This window comes from Toxotes jaculatrix, chromosome 19 (assembly GCF_017976425.1).
Source record: "Toxotes jaculatrix isolate fToxJac2 chromosome 19, fToxJac2.pri, whole genome shotgun sequence".
Taxonomy (NCBI): Eukaryota; Metazoa; Chordata; class Actinopteri; family Toxotidae; genus Toxotes; species Toxotes jaculatrix.
In genome coordinates this window covers 6,977,845-7,003,554 of record NC_054412.1, presented here as the reverse complement: position 1 = coordinate 7,003,554, position 25,710 = coordinate 6,977,845, and the positions used below count along the sequence as shown (strand labels likewise).

Genomic DNA, 25,710 nt, shown 5'->3' with positions numbered 1-25,710 from the left:
TGAGGAATGCTGGGTAGAGCCCCCATGCTTGTTGCCTTTGGAATGCCCCTGGGCCTCTTACATAAGTCCCCTCAGGCCGGTGACTGCTCCGATAGTTTCACATTGACAGTCAGCAGCTTCACCAGACTCCCACTGAAACGCAGCCACAGAGCCGAGCCAGTAGCCGCTTCTTTACACCGCAGAGAAGAGTTGTGAAACTCTGTAATTATGGACTTGTGTAGATGACACTCCGCAGCTCACTCATGCTCTGTATGTCACATTTAACTCTAACCATTATTACTGTTTAGATGGTCTGAGGTTTTGTAACTGGACAGAAGACAGCAGCCACACATTTCCTGTTGGCCTTGTGGACTAGATCAACACGATCGTGGACAATGTGGTTTTCAGTGACAGTTTGACAGAAATTCACGTTTAGATTTAAACTCCCACTGCAAGTTTAGGAAACAGAGATTTATGAGAGATTAAGGCTTAAAACTCATCTTTTTTTCTATTTGCTACGGTCCCTCCTACTTTCACAGGCTGGGTAAAATATTCAGCTCATTTCTATTTTGACAACTAGTTTCCTTAACTTTCTTATGGATGACATAATGAGCTAAAGTGCTGCTCATTCATACATACATTTTGTTACTTCAGATACGTTTGGCTGATAATACCTGTGTACATTTACATTAGCAAGAACTTTAAAGCTCTCTTACTTGTTATGGAGCATTTTAGTTCTACCTTCACTAAAATAAAGACCTGAATAATATTTGAGATTCTGCCTGCGTATTCTGTGAGCTCCTGTAAAGAGTGAAGAGGCTCTTTGAATGATGTGCCGTATAAAATATAATTCTAGTTGAATTAGAATGCAAGACAATCTCAGCAAGTTTATAGGTTTTGCATTAACAGCTCTTGAACAACATCTCTGTAGTTGGCTAATCAGCATCAGCTCAGAGACCAGGAGCAGAATATAGTTAATCATCATTTACACTTCCTCAGACAAATCTGATCTTGTATTGATGAAATCATTAAACCACAAAAAAAAAAAAAACCCTACACTGTAGCAGACATGCACATACATCTTCATTTCAGCTGAACTTTTAACGGAACCTGGAATGTAGGGTGAGTGTAATAAAGCTATGCCGACCTGTGTATAGCCCCTGCTCCTTTAAAGCCAAATCTCCTCTTTAATCTCATACACACTTCTATGGCTAAAGTGGATTTAATGATTGATTCAATGATTTAAAGCCCTGGTTCTTGGCAATAATGAAATTCACATTATTACTGGTTACAGGTTCATTCAGTGTAATTAATGGATGCCAATTCAACAGCTCTAAATATTCTGGTGTGAAGCTCTGTCAGTAAATAGCTGAAGGTTCTCACTCCAAATACAGCAACCCCCGCCCCCTCCCCCAAAACCTGTTCCATAGGAGCAAGACCCCAACCCAGACTGAGACAGACACAAAACAACTATCCGATTCTATTTTGTGTCCCTTTTTGGTTGTTTTATGTCTTGTTGTCTCATATTTAATCTCTTTGTGATTGACCCAGGTCCCTTTATGGTCATTTTGTGTCTCTTCAAAGACATTTCATGTCTCTGCGGTTATTTTTCCATCTCTTTGTGGTTGTTCTTCTTCTTTTAAAGCACGTCATTTCTGCTAAATGAAAAGTTTTCCATGTAGGTTCCATGAAAAAGCAAATCAATAACACCACTGACAATGGGTTCGCCAATTGTACCAAACAGCCATTTTTTTATTTCACAATGACACATTGGAACGAGATATATAGATATCTCAAAAACACATCGGCTGACATGTCATATCTAAAATAATAAAAAAAAAAAAAAAACACTTTTGTTTTCAATTTGCACATAGAGCTCAAGTCTTAAAAGACACAGAATAAAAGTGACCAAACATTACAAATGAAGAACACGTCAATATACATTTCCCAGCACATATTTCTATATTGCATTTACACATGTAATGGGGAGTGGAAAGCTGAAACGCACTCATGGATCACTTTTAAATGATATCTGTGGTGACGAGGGAGAAATTCATAAGATTTCAAAGGCCACCATATGGACTTTAATTCAGCAAACATAGCTTGCTCAGCTGTCCAAAGCAGTGGACAGATAAGCTATATGATGAGTCATTCCCTACACAGTTATGAATAACGTTGGAGGATACCAGCGGGTGCTGGTAAGCAGCAACTGTAGCTCTTAGTAGAGCTCTGAAAATTTGAACACCAGGTCTCAGTTTGTTCATGCAAACTTAGTAAAACATCCTGGAAATACAAAACCTCCCCCTCAGTGTGGATTGTGACAAGGTGCCGCAAACATTCATGAGGATTTTAACAGCCACCATCAGAAAGCTTCCAGTACAGTTTCACGCAGAGGATAGTGTTTCACTAATGGCATACAGTGCTCATTTCTTCACAACAGACCCAACCCTCTGGCTTGCAAGGCATCAAATTTGTGAATGAACATTTAATTAGGTGACTGTGCCATTGCAAGAAGTTCAGTTGCACTGTGTCTACTATATTTAGTGCTATACCACAGCAGTTTTGTATTTAAAAGGCAAGGTGAGAGAGGTGTTGATACGGCTTCTGTATCCAACTCAAAACTGCAATTAAAACTGAGTCAAGGCCAGAGAAAAGTCTGAAAAAACAAGATCATTATAAAAACATCACATTTGTAAAACTGACTACAGCATAGGTGGTCTGTCAAAAACTTCAAGACAGAAAAATTGCAAAAATGTTTCTATCATCCAAACTAAATATTACAAACAGCATCTACAGAGAGAAATAGATCATTTCTAATAACTTAAATACTTAAATTATTATGCAATACAACACCCTTCCATCTGGGGCCAGAGGGTAAGAAAATAGATCTGCTCAAAGCCTACGCAAAAAACAAGGTGGTAGACTCTTCGCCGACAGGTCCATAGGCTAAACAAAATAACCTAGTGATGTGTGCTCCGACTTGCATGTGTTGTGTGTGTCCTTTTTGAGGAGAGGGCATCTCTCCGATCCCTTCAGTCCTGCAGTGAGAAGCTTTGGCACAGAAACACCATGGGACGAGATGACGCATCACAACACGGTGCTAATGAGGGACACTCATGCAGGACTCGCTCCAGTCCTGGAGGAGATAAGGTCAGTGAACCCAAACATGCATTGCCACCATACTGCCAGGGCAACAGACAACAAGAGAGGAGCCGAGCGGCAGAGGAGAGGCTGGGAGGGAGGGAAGGGGATGGACATGAGAGAGAGGAAGATGAAAAAAATGAGGCTCAAATGCATGTACATGGGAGGGGGGGGTATTTTAGCCATAAGGGGGGGCAATGACAGAGAATAAAAGGCTATGGAAAATTATTTCCTTATCAGGACAACTACAGGTAAAAAAGATAACAGCATCCTATGAATGACAGTGATAATTTCTGCCCAGAGTGGTCATTTTCCAGCTTCTCCTCTGTTTCAGTCAGTGCCCTCCATCTCACAGAGACGACTCCACCTCTCTGGTGATGGTAACTTCGGGCTCTGACCGAGGGCACACCTGAATGGTTGCGGCCTGCTCTGGGGTCTCACTGATCCCTTCCAAGGCTGAAGCGGCAGCCGACTTGCAGTCACCGCTGGCCTTCTTGTCGGGCCCTGTGTTCTGTTTGTCGGCAGAACCGCAGCACAGCTTGGGAGCACACTGAGTCCGACAGGAGAGCTCACAGAGGGAGTCTCGAGACTCCGAGTTGAACGTGACAAACTCCGGCTGGATAGTGGTGGCGTGGATGCCCTCGTCATGGAAGAAGTCCTTGATCCGTTTGGCAACCTCCATGTAAGATGTGGGGTCGTGACACTTGATGTGAGCCGTGGCGATGATGCGGCTCCCGGCCAGCTGCCAGATGTGCAGCTCGTGGATGGCGAGCACACCTTCCAGACTCAACAGCCGCTCGTTGAGCCGGTGCATGTTTATCTGCTTGGGCACGGTCTGCAGCAGGATGAGGGCCGACTCTTTGAGCAGTGGGTAGGTAGTATACAACAGGATGCCCACCATGATGATGCAGAGAGTGGGATCCAAGTAGAGGACCCAGCAGGGGCCAGCAGCCTTAATAGCAGACTGCGTGGCATTGACATTTGGGCTTTCTGTGGCACTGTCGTTGTAGTTGAAGTTGTCGTTGTGGTTGTGCTTGTGGTTGATACACGGGTTGTCACACATCTCACCAGCTTTGCAGGGCTGCCACACAAAGGTAAATATTAAAGCATTAACAACCACGATGACGGAGCCCAGGGCATCGCCCAACACATGCAGGAAGACCCCGCGCATGTTGAGCTGAGACGACGAGTCGTGGTCATGGTCCATCTCCTCATAGTGGGTGTTACCGTTCATCTGCACCTCGGTGCTGTCTTTACAGCTGATTTCTGAAGATAAAACAGGAAGGTTAGTTTAGTTTACTGGAACATGAGGTGACAGTTGAACAATCAACTGGACTTTGATACTTAGATACTAATGAACCATTCAAAATAGATGTACAGACAATACAATACAGGGACAAAACATTAACAAAAACAGAAATGTTGCCTTGGTGTTATCAGGCAACACATGTTAGAGCAGCTCCATTCAAAGTCAAGAGGAGGAGGGTGACTGCGAACAATTTTTGAAGACATACAGTCCATTAAGGTGTGTGTGGGTTTTTTTTTCTTGCTAACAATGTTCTAGCTTTCACTGTGAAAAACAATTCAGCCTTGTGACCAAGTCTTTGCTACAACTGCTCGGAGCTAAAAAAAAAAAAAAAAAAAAAACAGGAGAAAAATACCAGACATTCATGGCGGACTCCAGGCATGTAAATGCTGAAAATCACTCTATAGTAATTAACATTAAACAAATCAAATAATCAAATTCAGTTAATAATTGCAGACAGCGAGGCAGTGCACAGTGCTCGGGGGAACGGCACCTGAGCAATGGCTGCTCGCTTCCATCCCGGGACTCTACGGGTCATTCATCAACGGCTAATGGTGTGGCTGGGGCTGTCGCCTCCACGGTTACACTGATGTATGACCCAGTAACAGCGATCAGTGCACGGGGGGGGGGGGGGGTGGGGGGGGGGTGTGGTGCACTGCCTCCATTTATTGAAAATGGCAGGGCCTAACAGTGTGGGGGAGAAATGGTCTTCTGTATGGGTTTAACCCTTTAGTGAGCGAGAATGACCACTGGCACGCCCAAGGATGCTTTTGTGGGGGGAGGTCTGTCATTCACTATACACCAAACTTTTAACTTACAGACAGAAGGAAGAGATGTTTCCACCACAACAGGGCTGTCTAACAATCAGACAATCATTACTTTACAAACACTTATTTCACTTGTACAGTAAGTGGAAATTAAAGCCTAATGTGACCAGTAAAACTAAGGCACAAGACTTTGGGTTAATTTAGCACGATTTGACTCTTTCACAAGTTACAACTCGTCAGAAACAGTTTCTGTCAGACAGAAGCTTCCACATTTCCCTGTTTATAAGGCAGCTGATTGTCGTCAGTCTTTACAAAGCCTGAAACCTGAGTGTGTTTATGCCACTGAAGGTGGCCACGTTTCTAAGGGTAAAACGACTCACCAACTGATATCTGATAGCAAACACAGACATCTAAATATCACAGTACTAGAAGAATTGATGTGTATTAGTCACTTGGGTAGGGTGTCCTAAGGGTACACTGAAGAAGTGCATACGTAATGTTATGCAATCTGAGCTGCTAACAATGGAGATAGTCTGGGACATGCTGTCAGAATAATTGTGGGACACAGTAGGGCTGGATTTGTGGGGTATGGACACTTAATAATGGCCTAGTGTACACTTAAAGGTACGATTACATGATTTAACACAGAGAAGACAAACACGGAAGATTAAGTTTAGAATTACAAAAATTCTCCAACTTTCCATGCTTACCATTTCTCGGTCTCACATCCCCCGGACTGTTGTGATTTGCCACCAAGTTGTTGGTCTCCTCTCCAGAGGACCCATTCCCAGCTTTCTGGGACTTCCCTGTTTTACCCCTCTTGTTCTTATTCCCATGAGAGTGACCTCCGTGCGAGTGTCCGTGTCCTCCGCCGGCGTGCCCGTGGAACAAGCAGAGCCCGAGCAGGTTGACCAGGAGCCCCGCGACACCGACCCCGGCGACCACCATGGGGCTCTCGATCTCATGGGGCTCCGTGAAACGCTCGATCGCTTCCAGGACGATGGTGAAGCACAGCGCCGTGAGGAAAACGGCGTTGACCAGAGCTCCCATCACCTCCGCCCGGATCCAGCCAAAGGTGTTCTTGTTGGTCGCATGGGTTTTCTCGGCGAATCGCACCGCGACCAGAGCCACTACCAGCGCAATGACGTCCGACAGCATATGAAAGGAGTCCGACAGCATGGACAGAGATGCGGTGATCCGGCTGACCACCACCTCCACAATGAAAAACACAAAAGTCAGTGAGAGCATGCAGAGCAGCCGGACTCGGTTGGGCTCGCAAGCCATCTTCTGTTCTTCACAGTAGTTTCGAGCTGACGTTAAATAACGTTTCACCGTGTTTTCTTACGAGATCACCCGGACATCAGCTAGCTAGCTCTCCGGTTCGACTCCAAGCTAATGACTTACGATAAGCTAGCTGGCTCCCTGAGACAATAACGGCGTCTTCATTCACTACTCTTATCCAGCGACGGCAGCATCACTCGGCCTGATCTGGAGACAAACACGGGCGAAATTAATCCGTGATACGATTGTAGTTACCGTATAAGTAAGCCACAGCCGTCGCCAGCAAATTCCAGATACGTTTGCCTATGAGCTCCGGTTTGCAGACGGCTGAAACTTTGCACCCGAGCCGGTAAACTTTCCACACGGAACACGGCGCTGCTAGAACACGCCCTGGATGATTTCTATTGGTGGAGAGGTTATGGAGTGAGATCTGATTGGTCAAATGCTGCAACTCTCGCCAGTAGGCGGGGTCGACAAGCAAATCCATGGTTACTATGCACGCCAAGTGCAACTGTAATCTCGCGATGACACCCTTAATTGAGCTGAAAATCTAGCCAGTATCGATACTTCAGGTGGAAAACTTCATGTATTTTAAGTCGTTTAGATATTCGGGATACACACGAACGTGGAGACACACTGGCCCTTTTATTCGCTTTCTTATCGACGAATTTAGTGTATATATATATCCTCACTAAGCTTGATGAAATCAAGAAAGAAAGGTGTTATATATGTCTCAGTATACCCTAATTTTTTAATGATTATTAATCTCTCAGTTGTTGCTTTGCCTAAGGTTTGATTTTGTCTTTAGACGACCTTAACTATCCCCTTGTAATTATTTTATTGTTTAAAATGTTTTACTGTTGACACTGTGATAAATATGTTCCCCTACATATATACCTATATATACATATGTACCCCTATATATATACATTGCCATAGGTTTTAATGGAATAACACTAACATTGTTTAATCTTTGCCAAAATATTAGTTATTCAAACCATTTCTAATTTTAATCAGTTTTAACTGCATATCCACTATTTAACGAAACCTCAGTGTCAGTGCTAATTATTTCCTGCTAACAGCATTTAATCAAGAACAAACGAGTTTCAGGTGCGGAGGTTCGTTGTCGTGGCTGTGATGACTGGCACAGAACCCTCTCAATGCAGTGGCTGACTGTTCATGGGAAACTGATGACCCCTTGTGGGAACTATCCTCGATTAAACAGTGCGGTTGTGGTATGATTGTAATGTAAATGAGAAAAACTAAACTACCGTTTTTAGAGCGATTGTTTTGATTCCTGTACAATAGATCTTCACAGACAAAACCTTATAGCCTTTGTGGTGGTATTTTACACCTAACCATACTCCACCAGTTTCATATATTCTATTTTACCATACATGTAGTAATAGTGCATATTTTACTATGTGCACTGAGAGTATATAGCGCAAATCTTTTCGCTATCATTCATTATGCATAGTTTACATGTCCATCACCCATTTCTCTCCTCTCAACCCAGCCAGCCAAGGCAGATGGCTGCCCACACTGAGTCCAATGTACTTGCTCATGGTAGGAACTGATGGGTTTCTCTTTAATATACTAAGGTCTTGACCTTATTCTGTAAAGTGCCTTGAGATATGATTTGGGGCTATATAAATAAAATTGAACTGAACTGGCATCACAGATTTAGGTGTTCTTCATATATCTTATAGATACAAATCCTAAAAGAAAGAAAACCTGACTTACACACACACACAAACAGCAAGAACATACAGTAAATTCACAATCACAATAGCTGCCTATAAAATTAACACATCCACACATCAAACTTAACAAAACTGTGACACTACAAAGCAACTGTATGACAGTACGCTACATTCAATCATTTGGCTTCACTACTATCACAGCTACTCCATTATCATATAAATAAATCTTACTTTACATCCAGTTATTATGACTCAGTTACAAGACAGATAAGGACATCTCTACGATCAGCGGATGCCGAGGATCTGTCTGCTCTTGAACTGACAGACCTTCTCCACTTCACTCAGTGTCTGTGCGCGCACATTGGCCACCTGCAGCCTCCTCAGTATCAGTTCCTGGGACGTCACACTCTGATGACTATCAGGCTGCTGGTTCTCTTTGCTCTCACCAGCAAAGTGGACCTTCTTCTTGCCAGGGGAGAGGTTTTCCACATCTAGGACCAAACAGTAAGGAGTCACTGATTAACAAAGATTAAGACTAAAGTGCATATCATCAGAGTTTGAAATCGATCATGACAGCTGGATTTCAGATTGTCAGGCATGTAATATGAATGCTGGTTTAATTTAATTCTTTATTGGTATAAAATCTTTATTTGCATGATTTAAAAAGTGATAAATAAACTTGATTTTGGTCATCCACACCCCAAACAGAAGCACAAACATATAAAAGCTGCTCAGTTCTTGTCTCGGTTCAGTAAGTCCAGAGGTCTTCTTCTGATTCCCATACCTATGTCTTTGCCATAGAACGGTGCCAGGTCCCTCTGCTGCTGTAGACGGTTGTAATTCTTCAGTAAACTCTCTGCCCTGTAACAGTAGATAAGAATTAACACATTGTACCAATCAGGTGGAAAGACTAACAAAAAAAAAAAAAAAGGAAAAAGTTTTACCGTGCAAGCTTCTCATTTGACAGTCGCTCACGAACACACAGTTCCTGCTCTCTTTCTGCCATGAAAAGATAAAAAGGGAAGACTTTGTTTGGAATTTTAAGCACTTATTTGCCATGTGTGACTAACAACGTTCTAGTCCTTTAGACATACGTAAACATATTTGCAGGCAGGGGACGTAAGTGTGGAAGCTACTCAAAGTATGCAAACGTGGTTGCAACACTTCTTTTACACAAGCAGCATGCACAAACCTGTTCCAGTTACACGAGTTTCTTTGACTACGCTGCCACTCTCATACAAAGATAAGCAATGTCTTCTTTTATTTATTGGACACATTGCTTAAGTGTTAATCCTAAGAGTGCTGTATCAAACCACGTTAAAATAAAAACTGTCAATAATGCCTGTAATATGCATGTTAAACTATTTTCTGTGCTGAGGATGATACTTAAATGTCAGTCATTTCTTTACTCACACATCAATGGACTATTCACAGGTGGTAAAGAATGATAAGCAGATGTTTCTCAGGACCCACAGCTACTCCAAGTACCATCAAATAAGTTATCTCAGGCTATGCAAATGCAGATCAACAGGGGTCATCCTGTCTCATGGCCAGGCCACAGTACAGCTTAACCCTGACCAGGTGTTGAACCAAGGTCTGCGTGGCACAGACAGGAGTAAAGATAAAAATCTTACGCTCCAGCCTCTCTTCCCGTTCTTTCAGTGCCTTTTCTCTGTCCCTCAGCGCCTGTTCCCTGAGTTTGAGCTCTGCAGCCGACGTGGGTGCCGGTTCAGCCGGCTTGTGGAGGGGACAGTCAGAGTCCGCTGACCTCCTTCGGAGCCGCACCTCTGCCCTCCTCTGCTCCTCAGCAACCACGTCAGCCAACAGGCTGCTCTGGAGAATAGACTCCACGGAGGGCCTCAGATAGTCCTGTCAAGAGAAGGGGACCAATTACTGTACCCCAACTACATCATACACACATACAAAAAAGTAACAATAATAGTAATAATGAAGTAGGTTCATTGTCTGGCACAGCAAATACCTTAAATATTTCTCACCTTCAAGTTGAGCATTTTGCTGAGTAAGCTATTCAGTTGCTCTGAGTATCGGTACGGGATTCTTCTGAACTTTCCCTCTCTGATCCTCTCTGCCAGCTCTTTTTGGTTGTAAGCAGTAAACGGAGGGCTAAACAGCAGAAGTTCAGGGAAAATGTCAGATTGTTTTTAGTCAACAAACCAGCGGGGGACACAAAAAAAGCTCAAGCAAACGAGTTGGAAAACTTACGATAATGCACAGAGTTCATACAGCAAACACCCCAGTGACCAAATATCTGACTTCTCATTGTATGACATCCGGTTTATTTGTTCCTGAAAAAATTGAGACAGATTGTGGCTTATTAGGCTACAATCAGGAAGGTCAAGTTTAAATGCTCCATACATTCCCCAAAATGTAAAAACTTCAGACACAGTAGGACAGAACCACTCACTGGAGACATGTAGTAAGGTGTCCCAACAAACGTCTTTGCAAAACTGGTGTCATGATTCAAGATCCTGGCTAGGCCAAAGTCACCGAGCTTAACGTTCTGTCTGACGTCGAGGAAGATGTTGGCTGGTTTCAGGTCTCGATGAAGAACCGTGGCCCTGCCATCGCTGCGTCTGTGGCACTCCTTCAGAGCTAACATGAGCTGTGCCATGACTCGCAGGATGAACTGCTCCTCCAAATAACGCCTGCAACAGGAAAAAAAAAAAGGGAGACGCTTCTTTCTGCAGATGCTGTCAAGATGAACAAATAGGAAGTTGGAGAATACATAATTCATGAATTTTACATAAATACACAACCTACCTATTTTAACAATAAGTATCACATTCTCACCTTTCCTTGATGCACCGGCTGATGAGGCTGGATAGATCCCCGCCCTCGCAGTACTCCATGATAATGTACAGCATGGTGTTAGTCCGGTCTATGATGCGGTCGTAGTACCTCACTATATTTGGGTGCTTGAGCTCCCTCAGGAGGTTCACCTCCGACACCAGCATCTGCTTTTCACTCTCCCCCATGGTGCCATAGTCCAGCTCCTTCCACACCAGGATCTACAATTCAGAACCAGAACGACAGAGCTTATAATCAAAGAATTCATGAGTGGGAAGGGACTAAGATCATCAACCAGGAGTCAGAGACAAAAAATATATCTGTAGATAAAAATACAGAGTACAGCAATATGTTGCACTGTCTGATTGCTGTTTTGACTGCTGCAACAGTTACCACCTACTTATAATGAGGGTGGCATTTACACAATTAAATAATAGTAAATTATAATTAGCTTACATTTAGATGTATCAGTGCCAGGGTGGGGTATTTCTTGCTGTCTCAGTGGCATGGCTTCACAATTAAAATATTATTAGTGACACCTGTGCTTTACCTGTAACAAGTCAAAATGGCCGCCCTGAGAAAGGTGCCTTACCCAATTTTTTATCTCCTACTAACCTACTCAGGTCCACCCGTGTGTATTTTACAAATCGGAACTAATTACCTCCAAAACACAGACTTTTAGATGACAAAATAAAGTGGCAAACACCGGCCTATTGTCATTTGTGTTTCTGTTACCGGACAAAAGATGTTGCCCGACGATGTTTTCATATTCGTGCTAAAAACAAAAACATTCGTCTAATGTTTTTTGGTTGATGAGACAAAACTAACGATGTGATTTGTTTTGTGCAGACAAACATCTAAAGTTTACTCACTTTCCCGTCAGATTTCCGTTTTATTTTCTGGCATCGTCCATAGGAACCTGAGCCTATTGTGTACAACACCTCGTAGTCCTCTACACGGGACGGCATGCTGTTCGTTTAAACCGAATCTAACCTGAAGTTACCTGACTTAACGTTAAACCAGCTAGTAAACCGGCTAACGCTGGAATAGACTCAGCTGTAGTTAAACATAAACTTAAACCAGCAACTTCCAAATTAATCTCTCGGTTTACTCTTACACTGGGGATGCCTTCGATCCCGATAAAGATGTTTAAAACAGACAATGTTTTTTTAAGGTATCGTTGCTCGTTCGCTCATGTGCGTTGCAGTTAAGAAAACAACAAGCGATTCCTTTCGGTTTAAATTGGTGCCCAAATCCTCGATGGTGATTGGCCTACGCGCCTCACACGGTGACTCCTGATTGGTCTGTGCCAAGATGCAAGTTGTTAGGTTGCTAAGCGCCTGAAAAACCGCGAGAGTAGAGCGGGTAGGGGGGAGGGGGGAGGGGGGGGGGGGGGGCGTTCAACCGTCCACAGGGTGGCGCTAAAAACACACCGTCAACTCAGAGTCACTGTGTGTTTGGGTTAGTTTGGTTTGGAGTGTACTTAATGCTTAGGTTTGTCTCATGCCCCCGGCTTAAAAGAAGACCTGTGACGCTGTGTAATGTTCTTCATTAGTGAAGCTTCACAGAGTATTTTGAGAAAAGAGGCTGAAATATGTTGAGATTTCAAATTTTGCAGACTTTCTAATATGCGTTATAAACTCTTAATTACTGATAGCCCTGATAACCACTACAGACGGATGCATTAACTTACTATATTTATTTGTACATGTATCATAAGAGATGCAGTAACACAGAAGGGCCCCACTGAGGCTGCAAATGCACAAGACAGATTTTTCCTGCTACACCACTATAGCAATCTTGTTCCTGGAAATAGGGTTAGGGTAATTCAATTATATGGGAAAATTGAAAAAAAGATTTCAAAGATGGTTTGATAAAAAATAAAGACTTATTACTGGAGGATTTTCCCCATTTATCTTCAACAGATTTCTCAAGGTCTCACTGGAATGTAATCTGTGGCAGTGTTTGGAAAGCTAATCAAAAATTTGTGATGCTGATAACACAAATGAGGTTTGGTCCTGTCTGCCTCCCCCAGTGCCCTGTGCACGAATGGCTGTAGTCTGCAGAACACCTTAATCAGCAAAGGAACAGTAGCTGTCAAGGTAACAAGTTATGCGGAACCTAATATACAACAAACCGCTTGTGTCTCTGACAGTTTGACACGGCTCAGATTCAACTGTATATTAGAAAAGTTGTTCTTTGCTTTATTTAAAATAAAATGGCAGAAAATATAGTAATGTGACACACACTTATGTGGGATCCGTCTCTTCAAACAACTCTTCCTTCTCCTTTGATGCTCATGCACAGAGGTGGAAAAGGCAAGAAAGTGTTTCTTTTACCCGAAGCATTGGGGCTTATGTTATTCTCAGGGAACACTGAGTAGCTGTCTGGAAACTTAATTAAGTAAAGGTAAGAATAGCTCTCCAAAAATATCCAAGGACCAAGTGATTTGGGAGAATAAATCAAAAAAAAAAAAAAAAAAAGTTTTGTGTATGTTCTAAAATGGTCTGAATTAACAGACTGCCCATGTTTGAAACAGTCCCTGCAAACCATTTAATGGATCAGGCACTAAGACTAAAAGTATCAGACACTTCAGTTCTTCTGAAAGCAGCAAAACTTTCAAAAGAACTGAAGCAGAAGTATAAAATACCATTCACCTGAAAACTAAATACATTATTGTTTTCTGTCTGTGGCTCTGACTGACATGATCTTCGGGGCTTTGCTCGCCTCACTGTGTAATCCCCAGTTATTCCTGAATACAGGAAAAGGTCGCAGGCTGTCATCAGAGCAGTTTCCATGGCTGCATATGTAAGACACAGGGGAGGCTGATGGGCATCTTTATTGTCACTGGTCATTTGATTTGACCAGCAGGACCACCTGAAGAGACGCCATCTGAGAGCAGCGACACGCAGCGACCTCTCACTCTGCTCCTATTTCTGGGTATCACATATGTCATCACTGTAAACAGTCTGCTCTGAAAAATATGCAATATGGTTTTACTGATGTATGTATAGTCAGTTAAGAAATGGAATCACCAGCAGTTTATTAATTTTAAGGCATTTATCAAGGAAAAATGGCAAACATTTTTTGGTTTTAGCTTCTCAAATGTGAAGGTTTGCTTCTGTTCTTCATGTTGCATCATTGTAAACTGAAAATCTTTAGGTTTTGGACTGGTAGAGAAATGAAAAACATTTTAAGACATTACCTTGGGCATGAGAGAGCATTTTTAGATCAGATTTTTTGGCTGTAGTAACATCGTGCATGTTTTAATCATATTTCTGATTCCTTCACACACTTATAAAAATAAAGAAGCACTGGTATTAATTTAAGCATGCATAACCAAAGCACACCCTGAGTAAATCCTACATGTGACACATAAAAGATTAGTTTTCTCATTATGAGTAAACTTTTATGTGTGATCCCTGCCTGAGATAGATGCAATCTCAGGGATTTCTGTCAGTGAACGGTTCTCTCAGCGGGGCAGACACAGTAACAGTTGTGTTCAAATGATCCTTTCAGCCCTCTCTGCTCTCTGCTGCCAGTACCACACACTGACACCACTCACACCACCAAGAGAGTGAGCACCCGAGCCGGTCTGTCAGTCTGCCTCTGCAAAGGTCACTCCTACAAAGAGCTGGAGGAGTTTGGACATCAGCCAGGAACAGTCGGGGGGGCCGAGCGGAAAACTGACAGCTAAAAACAACAGAGACAGTCGGGTGCCTGAGGCCACTCTGACGTCAGCTGCCCCTGTTAAAGGCCAGGAGTTGAGAGGGAGCGACAGGGAGGACAGACAGCTACATCCCATAATAACCTCCTCACCTCTGCTGGGGTGACTGCGTTCCTGTAATGGGGGTTACAAGAGCCTTATGGTTCTCACGTCACCCCCGACTCCCCCTTTTTTTGGGAGAAGTTTTAGTTAAAGAAACTTCTAAAGACAAGACAACACACACACAAATGTGATGCAAATGATCTCGCAGTCACACACACACACACCTGTGTGTGACTGTGAGATGTGGGTGCTTTCTCTTCTGTGATGTCTAAATGCTGCAGAATGGTTTTCTGTGACAAATGAAAAACAGGGACTTAATCCTAATAATACTAAAAGTAATAATAATAATTTGGGTAAAGTGATACCCCTCTCATATCTGTAAGGTAATTAAGGGACTACACTTGTTTGATCCATATAAAATCAAAGTGTAAAAATGGCATTTCCCTGTTTCATGGGGGGATTTGTGCCAGACCATTCCTTGGCCATAACCAGAAACTCCCAGCCAAGAAACAGTCTGGCAAATGACCGCCCCATTTTTACACTTTGGTTTTGGTACAGATAAAACAACTGATAAAACAAGTTGTTGTTTTTTTTTCACCGCTGCACTCCTGATGTGTTGACAAGTATTTGAATGCAATCTTAATTTGACCAGAGGTCACACCCATCATGTGACAGAAGGAAGGGCCAGGGAGGCTGTGCGATGCTGGCGGCTGCTGCAGTGACATTCAATCTGGCCCTCCTCTCCACAGCTGGATGTTTTAGTGCTTGCTGACTCAAGGGACGCTGCCGTCACCGCGGCATTCATGAGGGAGCAGGCATCAAAGTGTGACATTGAGGACCTTGGGGAGCAGTGCCCGTGAAATAGTTCATTGCAGGTGTCTGAGGAGGAACACTGGTGATTCTGCAGAGGGCACAAAAGTTCCTCCGGAGACTAATCCGTCTGTGTAATGTGGGTGACCTTGGGAAGAGATTTTGAGCTTGTACTGAGGAGTAAGATTCTCCATGCAGGGTGATGCTACACCTTCTCCATCTGGACTCCACGCCAAGCTACAGCCACCCTGTTGGCTCATGACTCTTAGCCCTTTGATATGTTGGTGATGCTTCGTGCATATTTAATCCCATTTTCCAGCTCACTTCCCGCTGTTTTCACCCGCGATTCCCATTGGCTGCCTGAAGCGTGTGGCAGACCCCAGCCTCCACATATTACTCCAGCTGCTATTGAAATGTGGTTGGTGGCATGCCACACTGGCCTTTGTTTCTGTTTATCCTGTGAATCCAACAATTCTAGGGCTATAGCAGTCGATACAGGGGGTATTATGTGACTTGACCATCTCTCAAACTGCAATACAGCGATAATCAGTCCTGTGAGTGGGGCAGAGATGCTGGTGGGAACTCATAGCCTACTGGCAATGAAATATAACAAAATACATTTATTCAAGCACCATAAAATCATATCTGTACGATAAATGTGAAGCTAAAGCAGGCAGCCAGTTAGCATAGCTTAGCATAAGGAGTGGAAACAGGCTTCCTCTGGGCCAATAACAGTTACATCCTCAAGACTAGTTCTCTACTAAGTGGATATTCCAGTGCTTCAAGCCAAAAAACTGGTTTGGCACATAGCCTGTTAAACCGCAGCTTGTAGTTTCCACGCTTTGGGTTTTGTAAGGATTTAACAAAAAGACGTAACGTGTTAGTCAGTCAAACTCAGAGGTGCTGGAATGCTGATTTTGTTACCTTAGGGCAGCATGCAGAGGTTTAGCCTCTAACTACACCTCTGCATTTAGCTATACTCCATACACTCCTGAGCATAGGCACAACACGTTTATGTCTCCTAATATTCAACTCCAAACAAGTAAAACCAATAATCTTTCTGTGGCTGATGCAGCCGTTTCGCCCCCCTGCTAAGGTGAGGAGATCTCTGCAGTCTTCAGCTGAGAGTTCACACTTACATCAGCTCACTGTCAGAGAGCCGACGTCAAGGCTGAAATCAGAGCTCTGAAACATAAACTGGAGACTTTCAACAGCCAGCAACAGACACCACAGTTAAACAACAGGTAGAGAACTGAGCAAACACAGGCTTCGGTTACCTGGAGACTGTTCTCAGCCCGTCACTCAGCAAAGGGAAAATGGGAAAGTTGACATTTACATGTGCAGACAAAAGAGAAGCTACCCCAGAAGAGTGTAACTTCAATGAGTGGGAATTGAGGATTTTAGAGATAAAATTCTGCAAGACTTACATCAGTCTTCCTTATTAGTAAATATATTCTGTCTGTATAACTAATTTTCTACTTAGCCTGATTTGATTACATTCATTTCTTTAAGTATATTAATGCAATTACATAATTAGACACAAAAGACAGTCAAAGACAAACAAAGCAATAAACGGTTGTGACCTTGTGTCACCAGTTGCATAAGTCTATTGGTTGTTACCAAGTGGTTTTTCTACCCCTTTTGTTTCTTATAATTACAAACGAATGATTCGTGAACTCAGGTTGCGCCATTAAAACTTAATAACTTAGCTGGAAGAGACGTCAGTAACGTGTAAATCAGATTCTAGGAAACATCTGTGGTGCCACGCTATCAAAAGCCATCAACAATTCAAACGCACAGTCACTGTCACTGTCTGAGCTGTAGCATAACAAAAAAACAAAAACAAGAATTTAAAAAAAAAGTTTACATATCAAATTTAACTGGCAATTCTTTGTAAATGTTATTGTTTTGTCCTATTCATACATAAATGATTCAAATGTTCCACATGTTCAGAGCTGCATACTTGGATATATATTCAAGATGTGAAGAAGCCTCTTGGATGAGAGATAAAACATCTTCAACTGAGTCCAGTTGTCCTCGAGTCACTTCTTCTTGAAAAATCCTATAATGCAAAAATATATTAAAGAGAAGCAGTACACGGGTTAGGATCTTTATGATGTTTTATTCCAGCACAAGTTTTTTGTGTTGTAAAATGGCTGTGTAGCTAGGAATTAAAGGAGAAGTACAAAATGGAAAATTACAGACAGTTCTAGTATAATTTGTTTAAATCCCTAATGTGTTTATTTCCTAAAACCACATCTAGGAAAACATTATTTCCCTGCCTTCTTTGGAAACATGGTCAGAAAATGAAAAAAAAAAAAAAAAAAAGATGAAAAAAACATTTGAAGTTTCATTTCAAGTCACTCTCACGATGGAGGGGAATCTGAAAGGGCCGCTGGATGAAACACATTTACAGCCTGATTTAAGATGTCTTCACCTACCAGATCAGGTAGCCCTTTTTTTTTTCTTCTAAATTTCACACAGTTTCTCTCAACAGTGACGCACAGGGAGGTAGCAGTAACTACTAAAATGCACATTTTATGCATTAGTTCCTAACAATAACTGCTGCTCCTCTATCATTTTCCTAATTAAAGCAGGCTAAGCATATTACATGTAATTGACCTCTAAACCACAACAACATTCGAGAGAAAACAGCTGCATCATTGCAGGGCCCTGCCAGAGTTTCCCTTGTAAGTGAAGAGTGATCCTTTCCTCACTGACCCAGTTTTAGCTCGACTCCTTCAAACTATCTCTATAACAAACATAACCAATGTTTGTCAAGAGGGAGTGTGAGGAAACGGCATTACTTGGGATTGTGGTCTACCAGGACATCAGGTAAGGCTTGACAGTCACTGCTTCCCACCAATTCCTGATGATTTAAAAGGTACAAGTTTGAAACTGGGCCCCATGTGTCGCTGTGCAAACGTTTCGTGAGCCAGGACACAGACGCACAGTAGCTTTAATGTTGAAGCACACAACTTCCTGCTCAGGAGCTTAAAGAAAAACAAAACAAAACAGGATAACACTGAGAAGTGAAGGGAAAATCCTTGCTTTCTTCTTCTTCTTCTTTTTCTTTTTTTTTAAAAAAACATTCATGATAATTTAAACTAAAAATCTCAGAAATTATCACGGACCAAAAGAGAGACAAACGCTGCAGTTATTTCATTTTCCAACAAATGAAAACTCCTCCTCAGCTTTGTTATGTACAAGATTTAAACATACCATGACATGAGGACGAAAGTTCACGCAATTTAAAATGAAATAAAATTTGACCACTCGTGGTGAAATTGTCGCCACACTCTGACGTCACAGAGCAACACGACATGAATCATATATATCAAAAATGGGGAGGGGGGGCGGGGCGACAACCACACACACTCACTTAGGCAGGTTATGCTGTAAATTTACAGTAATGACACCTATAGTTCTGTAAGCCAAAATCTCTATTTTAGAATGCTGAACATTAGGGTAGCTTTCTATAAAAATCATATTTTTTTTTTCCATGTCTTTTCCCCACCCCGACGACACTAAGCATATGGCTTAAATATTTGTAAAACTATATAGTCCAATGGGGGAAGAAGAGTCTGTGCCTTCTCAGTCTGGCTTGCTGAGATGATCCTCGAGACACGTCTACTCTGCTGTGTAGCTGCACATGGCCGTGTGTGCGCATGTGTATTTGTCTGTGTAAATGTGTGTTGCATGTGTATGCATGTTGGACAGCGGAGGGTGAAAAGGAGAATCCACATGGAGGGAGTTACTTTATAGGTGATCAGACTGCAATTCTTGCCCTGCGTGCCACCAGACTTCTTGTTTTTGGTTTGTTTTGTTTATTTTTTTGTTTTCCTCCCTTCAAGTCTGAAACAGAAGAAGATCCTTAAACCAAGTGCCGCGTCATAGCCATCGTCCCCTTTAGGCTTTCAGCAGGGCCGCCAGTGTAAACATGATCCCCCTTTTCTCAGTGAGCTCAGAATACTGCCTCGACACAGGCGAACAAAGGGAAAAACAAAAACTAAAAAAAAAAAAAACCCGTCCTGATGACGAAGACGACGACAACAACAACAACAGCGACAACAACAACAACAAAAAAGGACAACAACAAATAACGATGGCCGTAGTTGTGGAGATATGCGGGTTGGAGGGGAAGAAAACAAAAGAAATGAAAACACTGACAGCTACCATTCAGGAGCATTTCCTGGGGCAGGGAGCAGTTAGGGCAGTATGGATCCTTAGTGCAATGAAGGCCAGAGGAGCGGCCGGCTGTGCAGCCTCAACGTTCATACAGCCGCTCGCTCTGAAAGGTGTGGCCAGCCGGCTAGTCACCGGGCTGAAAGAGAGGTCCAGTGGGCTTCATCAGCTCTTGCCAGGAGGAAGAATAAGGGCAGACATTATGCTTCTAATCACATATATTCACTCACACACGCGTCCATACATACTTTATACTCTGTAAAACTACTACGGCTAAAGCCTGGGAGGGGAGGAGAGAGTCCGGTCCAGAGCGTCTTCTGGAGGAGTCCTGAGCCTCATTTCGTTAACTTTGAATAAAAAGTTATGTACGTGTGAGCGTCTACGTGTATGAGGACGTGTAAACATCAAAATGTGAGTCGTGACGAGTGCGAGAGATTATTCAGCTAGGCCGTTGGAGCGAGTGTGTAGTGTTAGGGTGTAAGTTAACTATGCCTGTGACCAGTCTCTTATTGTATGGGTTTCTGTAATCTGTGTGTTTGTGTACTTGTTTTCATATGTTTATTGTTTCCTGTCAAGTCTTTCCACTGTTGCAAATGTACATTCATCCATCGTAGGGGGCAAGTATGACGCTGGGCCACACACCAACCGATCCTGAGGCTTTTCCAGTGGTCCGATAAAGACTCTCGCCTCATCAGCGCACTCAAAATAAACAGCAGTAGAGGTACTGGAGGACGCTGTACCACATGTAGCCGGAGGCGAAAGCAAAAGACTGAATGATGCACAGCCACACGGGGTCGAGGGTCATTTGCCGGGAAACTGCCTCCTTGTGTCCGTCTGGAGGGGGGAATGATCCTGTTGGGAGACGGATAAATGCAAACACGTCAGCGTTTTGCTGTTATGGAGATTTCTTAGCTTTTGTTGAACCAGGAAACAGAAGAAGTTACAGTTGTAGAAGGTGAACTGAAATTAAAATTCATTTTGGCTTAGAAATCTTAGCTACGCATTGTGGCGGAATGGGAAGAACAGCGAAACCTCCCAGTATTCTGGGTTCAAAGCATTATCCCCACTGCTTTCCTTAGAGTCGCATACGTGCCTTGTGTTTGGAGCAGTTTTTCAACAAGTGAAACTAGGTGTACAACTCTTTTTAAATTAGCTGAATCAACTCTGCAGCCATGTTGGTGACATTTCTGTGGTTGTGACTCAGGTGCTGCAATAACATAAATGAAAAGTGGCGTTGAGTGGGAATAAGCCTTAAAATCACGAACCAAGCAACGTGGGTTTGTCTGTTACTGTTTGTACATTAAACAGGAGCACAATATGCTCCAGTCAGTAGTGCACCATAGAAGTTGACAGTGTGTCTCCTAGCAACGCCAGTCTTCGGATGTTAGTCAAACACTGTCATAGGAAACACTGCCCAGAGGCCTGAGGCTCAGACACAGGCTGTGTCTGAAATCATTCCGTATTCACTATCCACCGCACTAAATTTACTATCTGCCATTTTATTTGAGCGTCCCAACTCCTGAGTGTGTAAATCTGTCGTCTACACTGGAAGGAGAAAAGCGTAGTGTCCACGGGCATGAGCGTTTGACAGGCGAGAAGGGGACTGCAGCACAACCTGATGCAAAAGGGTGATAAGTAAGTGTCTGTACTTTCATTCTACTGCTCATTACTAACTATTCACATTTTCATTATCCTTGAGGTTTTGCCTCTTTTCAAAAATAGAGAAGCGTGCAATAGCTGCACAATCATTGCGGCTAATATATTTTGAGTTTGACTTTATCAAACTGACATGGAGAGACAGACCTGTGTCATAGAAGTGCGCCAGCAGCTCCTCTTTCTCCACAAACCTCTGATACAGCCAGTCAGTCAGGGCCTCTGCCTCCACAGGAACCTCTTTTATTGGGTACATCCTGAAAGGCGAGAGAGAGAGAGACAGGCAGAAAGGGTGAGAGATGAAACACAAAAAAGGGATAACTGAAGTCTCTCTCAGCAGAAACTGTCTGCATTGATCCATCGTGGAAGATGCAATCCGAACCCAGGGTGTCAGCGGTGGTCCCTGAGCAGAGCAGTCTATTTCAAACCAGAGTCTATTACAGCAGTCTGTGTGTTTGCTGTAGCTTCAGCTTGTTTTGGGGATTCATTAACTGGCAGGCTCATCAGACTGTCACATGGAGACAGAAGTGCTGAGGGGAGTCCTGACAGGAGACAGACAGAGTCATGTAGCTCCACAAAACGGCTGCCAGAAGTGAGAGGGGAAGAAAGGTCAGAAAAATTAGACTGGAAAAGAGAAATCAGTTTTGCTGTCAAGACAGTCCCAACTCCAACCCAGCACTGGCTGCACAGAGCTGAAATACCACTGAATCCTGACAAAGCATAAAGTGGATTTCAGCATTTTTTAATCAGATATTGTCTTTTTTGTGTGTGTGGGGGGGGGGGGGGGGGGGGGGGGGGGGGGGGCTGCAGTGGTACAGTTGGGCATTAGTAAGGTTGCAATTTAGGATCATTTCTCAATTAAATGATTTGTTATTTGGTCTATTGAATATCAGCAAATCACAAAAAATGCTCCTCGTGAGTTCGTACTTGATCATAGAGTGTACTTGCTAGTACATACTCTGAAAAGATGGCTGTAATATTATATGTTCTGTATCTCTGATCATTTATATTTCTCTTGTAATTTTTTTTGTATCCATTAAAAGTCATGATAACTGTAAAAATTAAAGAGGAGCAGCGTGATAAAGCTGTTTTGTATATTTTTTACAATCAGAAATGAGAAACACAATCACTGCTGTCCTGGCTGACATTGTGAAAGCAGTAGGAGGCTCATAAAAAAAAGGGTCACTTTTACAAGCTATGATGAGAGTGCTGATGAAATCTCGTTTCTTGCCAGAAGGGGTCCCTGTTAGGCTGCACACCCACACAGGCAGCTCCTGGTCACCTTCAAATAGAGGTTACAGTCTCCTCCCTCAGACAAGTATTTCCTCTGCATTTGTTCAATATTCCCCAGCGGATAACGTCCACAATAAGAGTACATCTGCGCCTACAAGCAGAGCTTCTGTAATAAGTGATGCAGTATTGATTGGTAAAGTGTTCAATATATATTAAAAAGCAATCTAAGGGAAGGCGGCAGTTCTCCTGTCAGGATGATGTCTTTACTTTAAGATGCTTCTTAAGAAGACAGAGGCATGTTTCCTCTCCTCTATGTTGCAGGTATGATGATGACTTACAGAAGATCTCCAGTTTCATTCATAAACAACTCATTAATATGAAACTAGGAAATAATTCACAAAAGGATTAATTGATTAGTCAAGAAAATAAGTGGCAGTTTAAATGATCATGTAAATAGCCATAAAAGCACAGAGCTGCAACAATGAGTTGATCAACAGAAAATTAATATGCAGCTATGTGGGTAACAGTATTGATTATTATTGGAATTTTTTTTAAAGCAAAAGTGTGAAATATTTGATGGTTCAACATTCTCAAATGTCAGGAGATGATAGTTTTCTTTGCCTTATATCACTGTGAACTGAATATTTTGCGGGTTTTGGACATTTGGTCAAATAAAATAAGAAATCTGAGGATGTCCCCTTGGACTTTGGGAGAATATAAAATGCATTTTGTAGCATCTTCTGACATTATATTGACAAAATGATGAAATCATTAATCAAGAAAATAATTTCCACCAAAGTATACACAGGATCCCTTGAATAAATTGATCCACGTAATGAAAATGCACAATAATCAGAATAAGCGTTCACGTGCGCGATTCCCATGTGTTGAACAGATATTAAAAAGGTTTAACCCTTTGATGATTGACATTTCTTTTTAAATAAGTCAGTACACGAAGCATTTTCATTCTCACTGAGCCCACATTCTCAAAATTATTGGTGTAAAAAGCTCAGCTACTGTCAGAGACAACGTTAGCGCAGATAAAAACCTGGCCTGCTTGTTCAAGACATCTGAAGGACAGGAGCTGATGATTCAACACAGACTTCCGTGTGGTTCGTATATTTTAAGAGTATATCTATGGACACTTCTTCCTCATTATCCAGCAGTTCATTGTGTGGGCGTTGCTCTGTGGCAAGTCTGAACAAGGTCCTGTTTAAGTAGAGCAACTTTTACGTCCCGAGACGCATGAAACTCCTGTTCAATTTGAGATAAAACTGACTAAAATCCACAGCTTTCACCAGTCAAAGGTTCTAATAAAGCTGAATTTTAGAAGATAAAACAGCTTTTGACCAACAGCTACACCAGGGCCCCTGAGCGGCTCAGGCTGCCCAAAACTGGAGCTAAGCTGCTGTGGCCACCTGATAGGGTGATTAGAGGTCGAAGCAAGACGCTGCACAAAAGCTTCTCCTTCTGTGTCTGTGAATATCAGGTATCGTGCGTGTTACTGATGTGCCACAGAAACCAAGTACTGGCACTGATGCATCCCAAAGCATTATGGAAAAAGAGAATACGTCTAGAAAGAGGCTGAGAATTACAGACACATCAGAACCCTCTAATAATAAGACTGATACGATAATATGCGGACAGAGAGCGGCAATTAAAGCAAAGGATAAATCAAGCAAGTCACCACTACAACAATAAAAGCAGTGTTTTCCTGCAACTGCCTTCTAGTTGTGGTGATAGGTTGTAATTTGTGGTTTAGGCTGCACATGTAGCTCTCATTAAGAGTTTATTTTTGGGCTGGAAAATTTTGCAAGTTTTTTTCCCTCACAGCAATGATTGGCAGTGATGGTGTTGTTGTCATTATTAAATATAAATGAATGAATGAATAGATGATTATATGTATAATCTGATGTAAGCGATCACAGTGTTTCACACCTGCTCCAGTATAGGATGCCTTCCAAAGGCCGTGTCTGCTCAGAAATGTAAACCGATAGCTCTGTAATCTTGGCAGAGGAAAACAGGAACTGGCTTGCTCCACTTATCGGAAGGTTTGGGCATTTAGGGCCTTGGGTAGCAGGTGGCTACCACAGCGCTTTCCTGGAGCTGAAATATTCATGCAGAAATCAGGATCTTTTTGTGTCTGCACAGGCTGCTGAGGACAGCTGAGGTTTGGAGGAGGCGCTGCTGATTCGGATCAACGGGGATTCAAAACAATATGCTTAGATAGAGTAGAGTATCTTCCCCTTATCAGCTGCTTTCACCGGTTAACGAGCCCGGCTTGTTTGGGGAACAATGTCTGAAGCCACATTAGTAAAACTGGCTTCAGATTAACCACTCGCAGCCAAAAAGGAAGGAAATTCAAAAGGTTCATTTCCTGCCCTGAAAACACATCGACTCTGCGTTTCAGGACATTACCAATTACATTGTGTTACCTCAGTCCTGTGGATTATTTCTGATTATAGCTGCAACTAAAGATTATTTTCATTATTTATTAATCTGTTCATTATCTTCCAGTTTAATCAATTCAAATCATATGTCAACTAAATATATGAAAAGCCTTCGAATGTCAAATGTATAATATCATAATATATGTGACAAAGAAAAGCATCATGACCTCATAGTACAGAAACTGGAACCAGTAAAAGTTTAATATTTTTCCTTGAACAATGACTGAAATGATTGTTTGCATTAGTTTCTTGACCTCGTATTCACTTTCCATCAGTCTTAACAGCATATATCAACAAATGTCATGACACTATCCTATATTATAGTTGCATCAATTAGCAGCTTGATGAAAAACTAATGACTAATATAAGCATAATAAAGAAATTAATGGGCTCTGCACTTTTCTTTTTTAATAAACCATTAGCAACAGTCCACTTAGGCACACAAACCTTTTGTGTTCTGTCTTCCTCAGCATGTGTGACATTAGTATAGTAATAATAATATACGCTGCACAGAATAATACAATCCAAAAATTTAGATGTATGTGTAGATATTTCTCAAGAACGGGTATTTGGTACAAATGCCAGGATTGCATTGGCTGCTGACATATAATAAAAGTCCGAGCTG

At 42.4% G+C, this 25,710-nt stretch overlaps 3 protein-coding genes across 4 annotated transcripts in view; all 3 read right to left on the bottom strand.

The window, feature by feature from the left end:
* Positions 1-1,713: 1,713 nt before the first annotated feature.
* On the bottom strand, positions 1,714-6,801 carry slc30a1a (solute carrier family 30 member 1a). Its single transcript, XM_041064856.1, has 2 exons — positions 5,904-6,801; positions 1,714-4,386 (listed from the first exon to the last, which is right to left on the bottom strand). Exons 1-2 carry the CDS (start codon positions 6,475-6,477, stop codon positions 3,470-3,472), a joined length of 1,491 nt encoding a protein of 496 aa, XP_040920790.1. The 5' UTR covers positions 6,478-6,801; the 3' UTR covers positions 1,714-3,469.
* Positions 6,802-8,151: 1,350 nt separating this feature from the next.
* Positions 8,152-12,190, bottom strand: nek2 (NIMA-related kinase 2). The gene is made up of 9 exons (XM_041064484.1): positions 11,858-12,190; positions 10,989-11,206; positions 10,603-10,843; positions 10,401-10,483; positions 10,175-10,301; positions 9,812-10,046; positions 9,122-9,176; positions 8,962-9,038; positions 8,152-8,668 (listed from the first exon to the last, which is right to left on the bottom strand). The coding sequence occupies exons 1-9, from the start codon at positions 11,951-11,953 to the stop codon at positions 8,463-8,465; spliced, it is 1,338 nt and encodes a 445-aa protein (XP_040920418.1). The 5' UTR covers positions 11,954-12,190; the 3' UTR covers positions 8,152-8,462.
* A 5,476-nt stretch (positions 12,191-17,666) lies between these two features.
* Positions 17,667-25,710, bottom strand: part of lpgat1 (lysophosphatidylglycerol acyltransferase 1) — a 39,470-nt gene continuing 31,426 nt past the window's right edge. For both annotated transcript variants that reach the window (XM_041064844.1, XM_041064845.1), the window contains exons 7-8: positions 21,553-21,659; positions 17,667-20,601 (exon numbers count right to left, since the gene is read on the bottom strand). In XM_041064844.1, the coding sequence (XP_040920778.1) occupies positions 20,450-20,601; positions 21,553-21,659 (259 nt within the window). In that variant the 3' untranslated portion in view covers positions 17,667-20,449. The remainder of the gene's footprint in view (positions 20,602-21,552; positions 21,660-25,710) is intronic.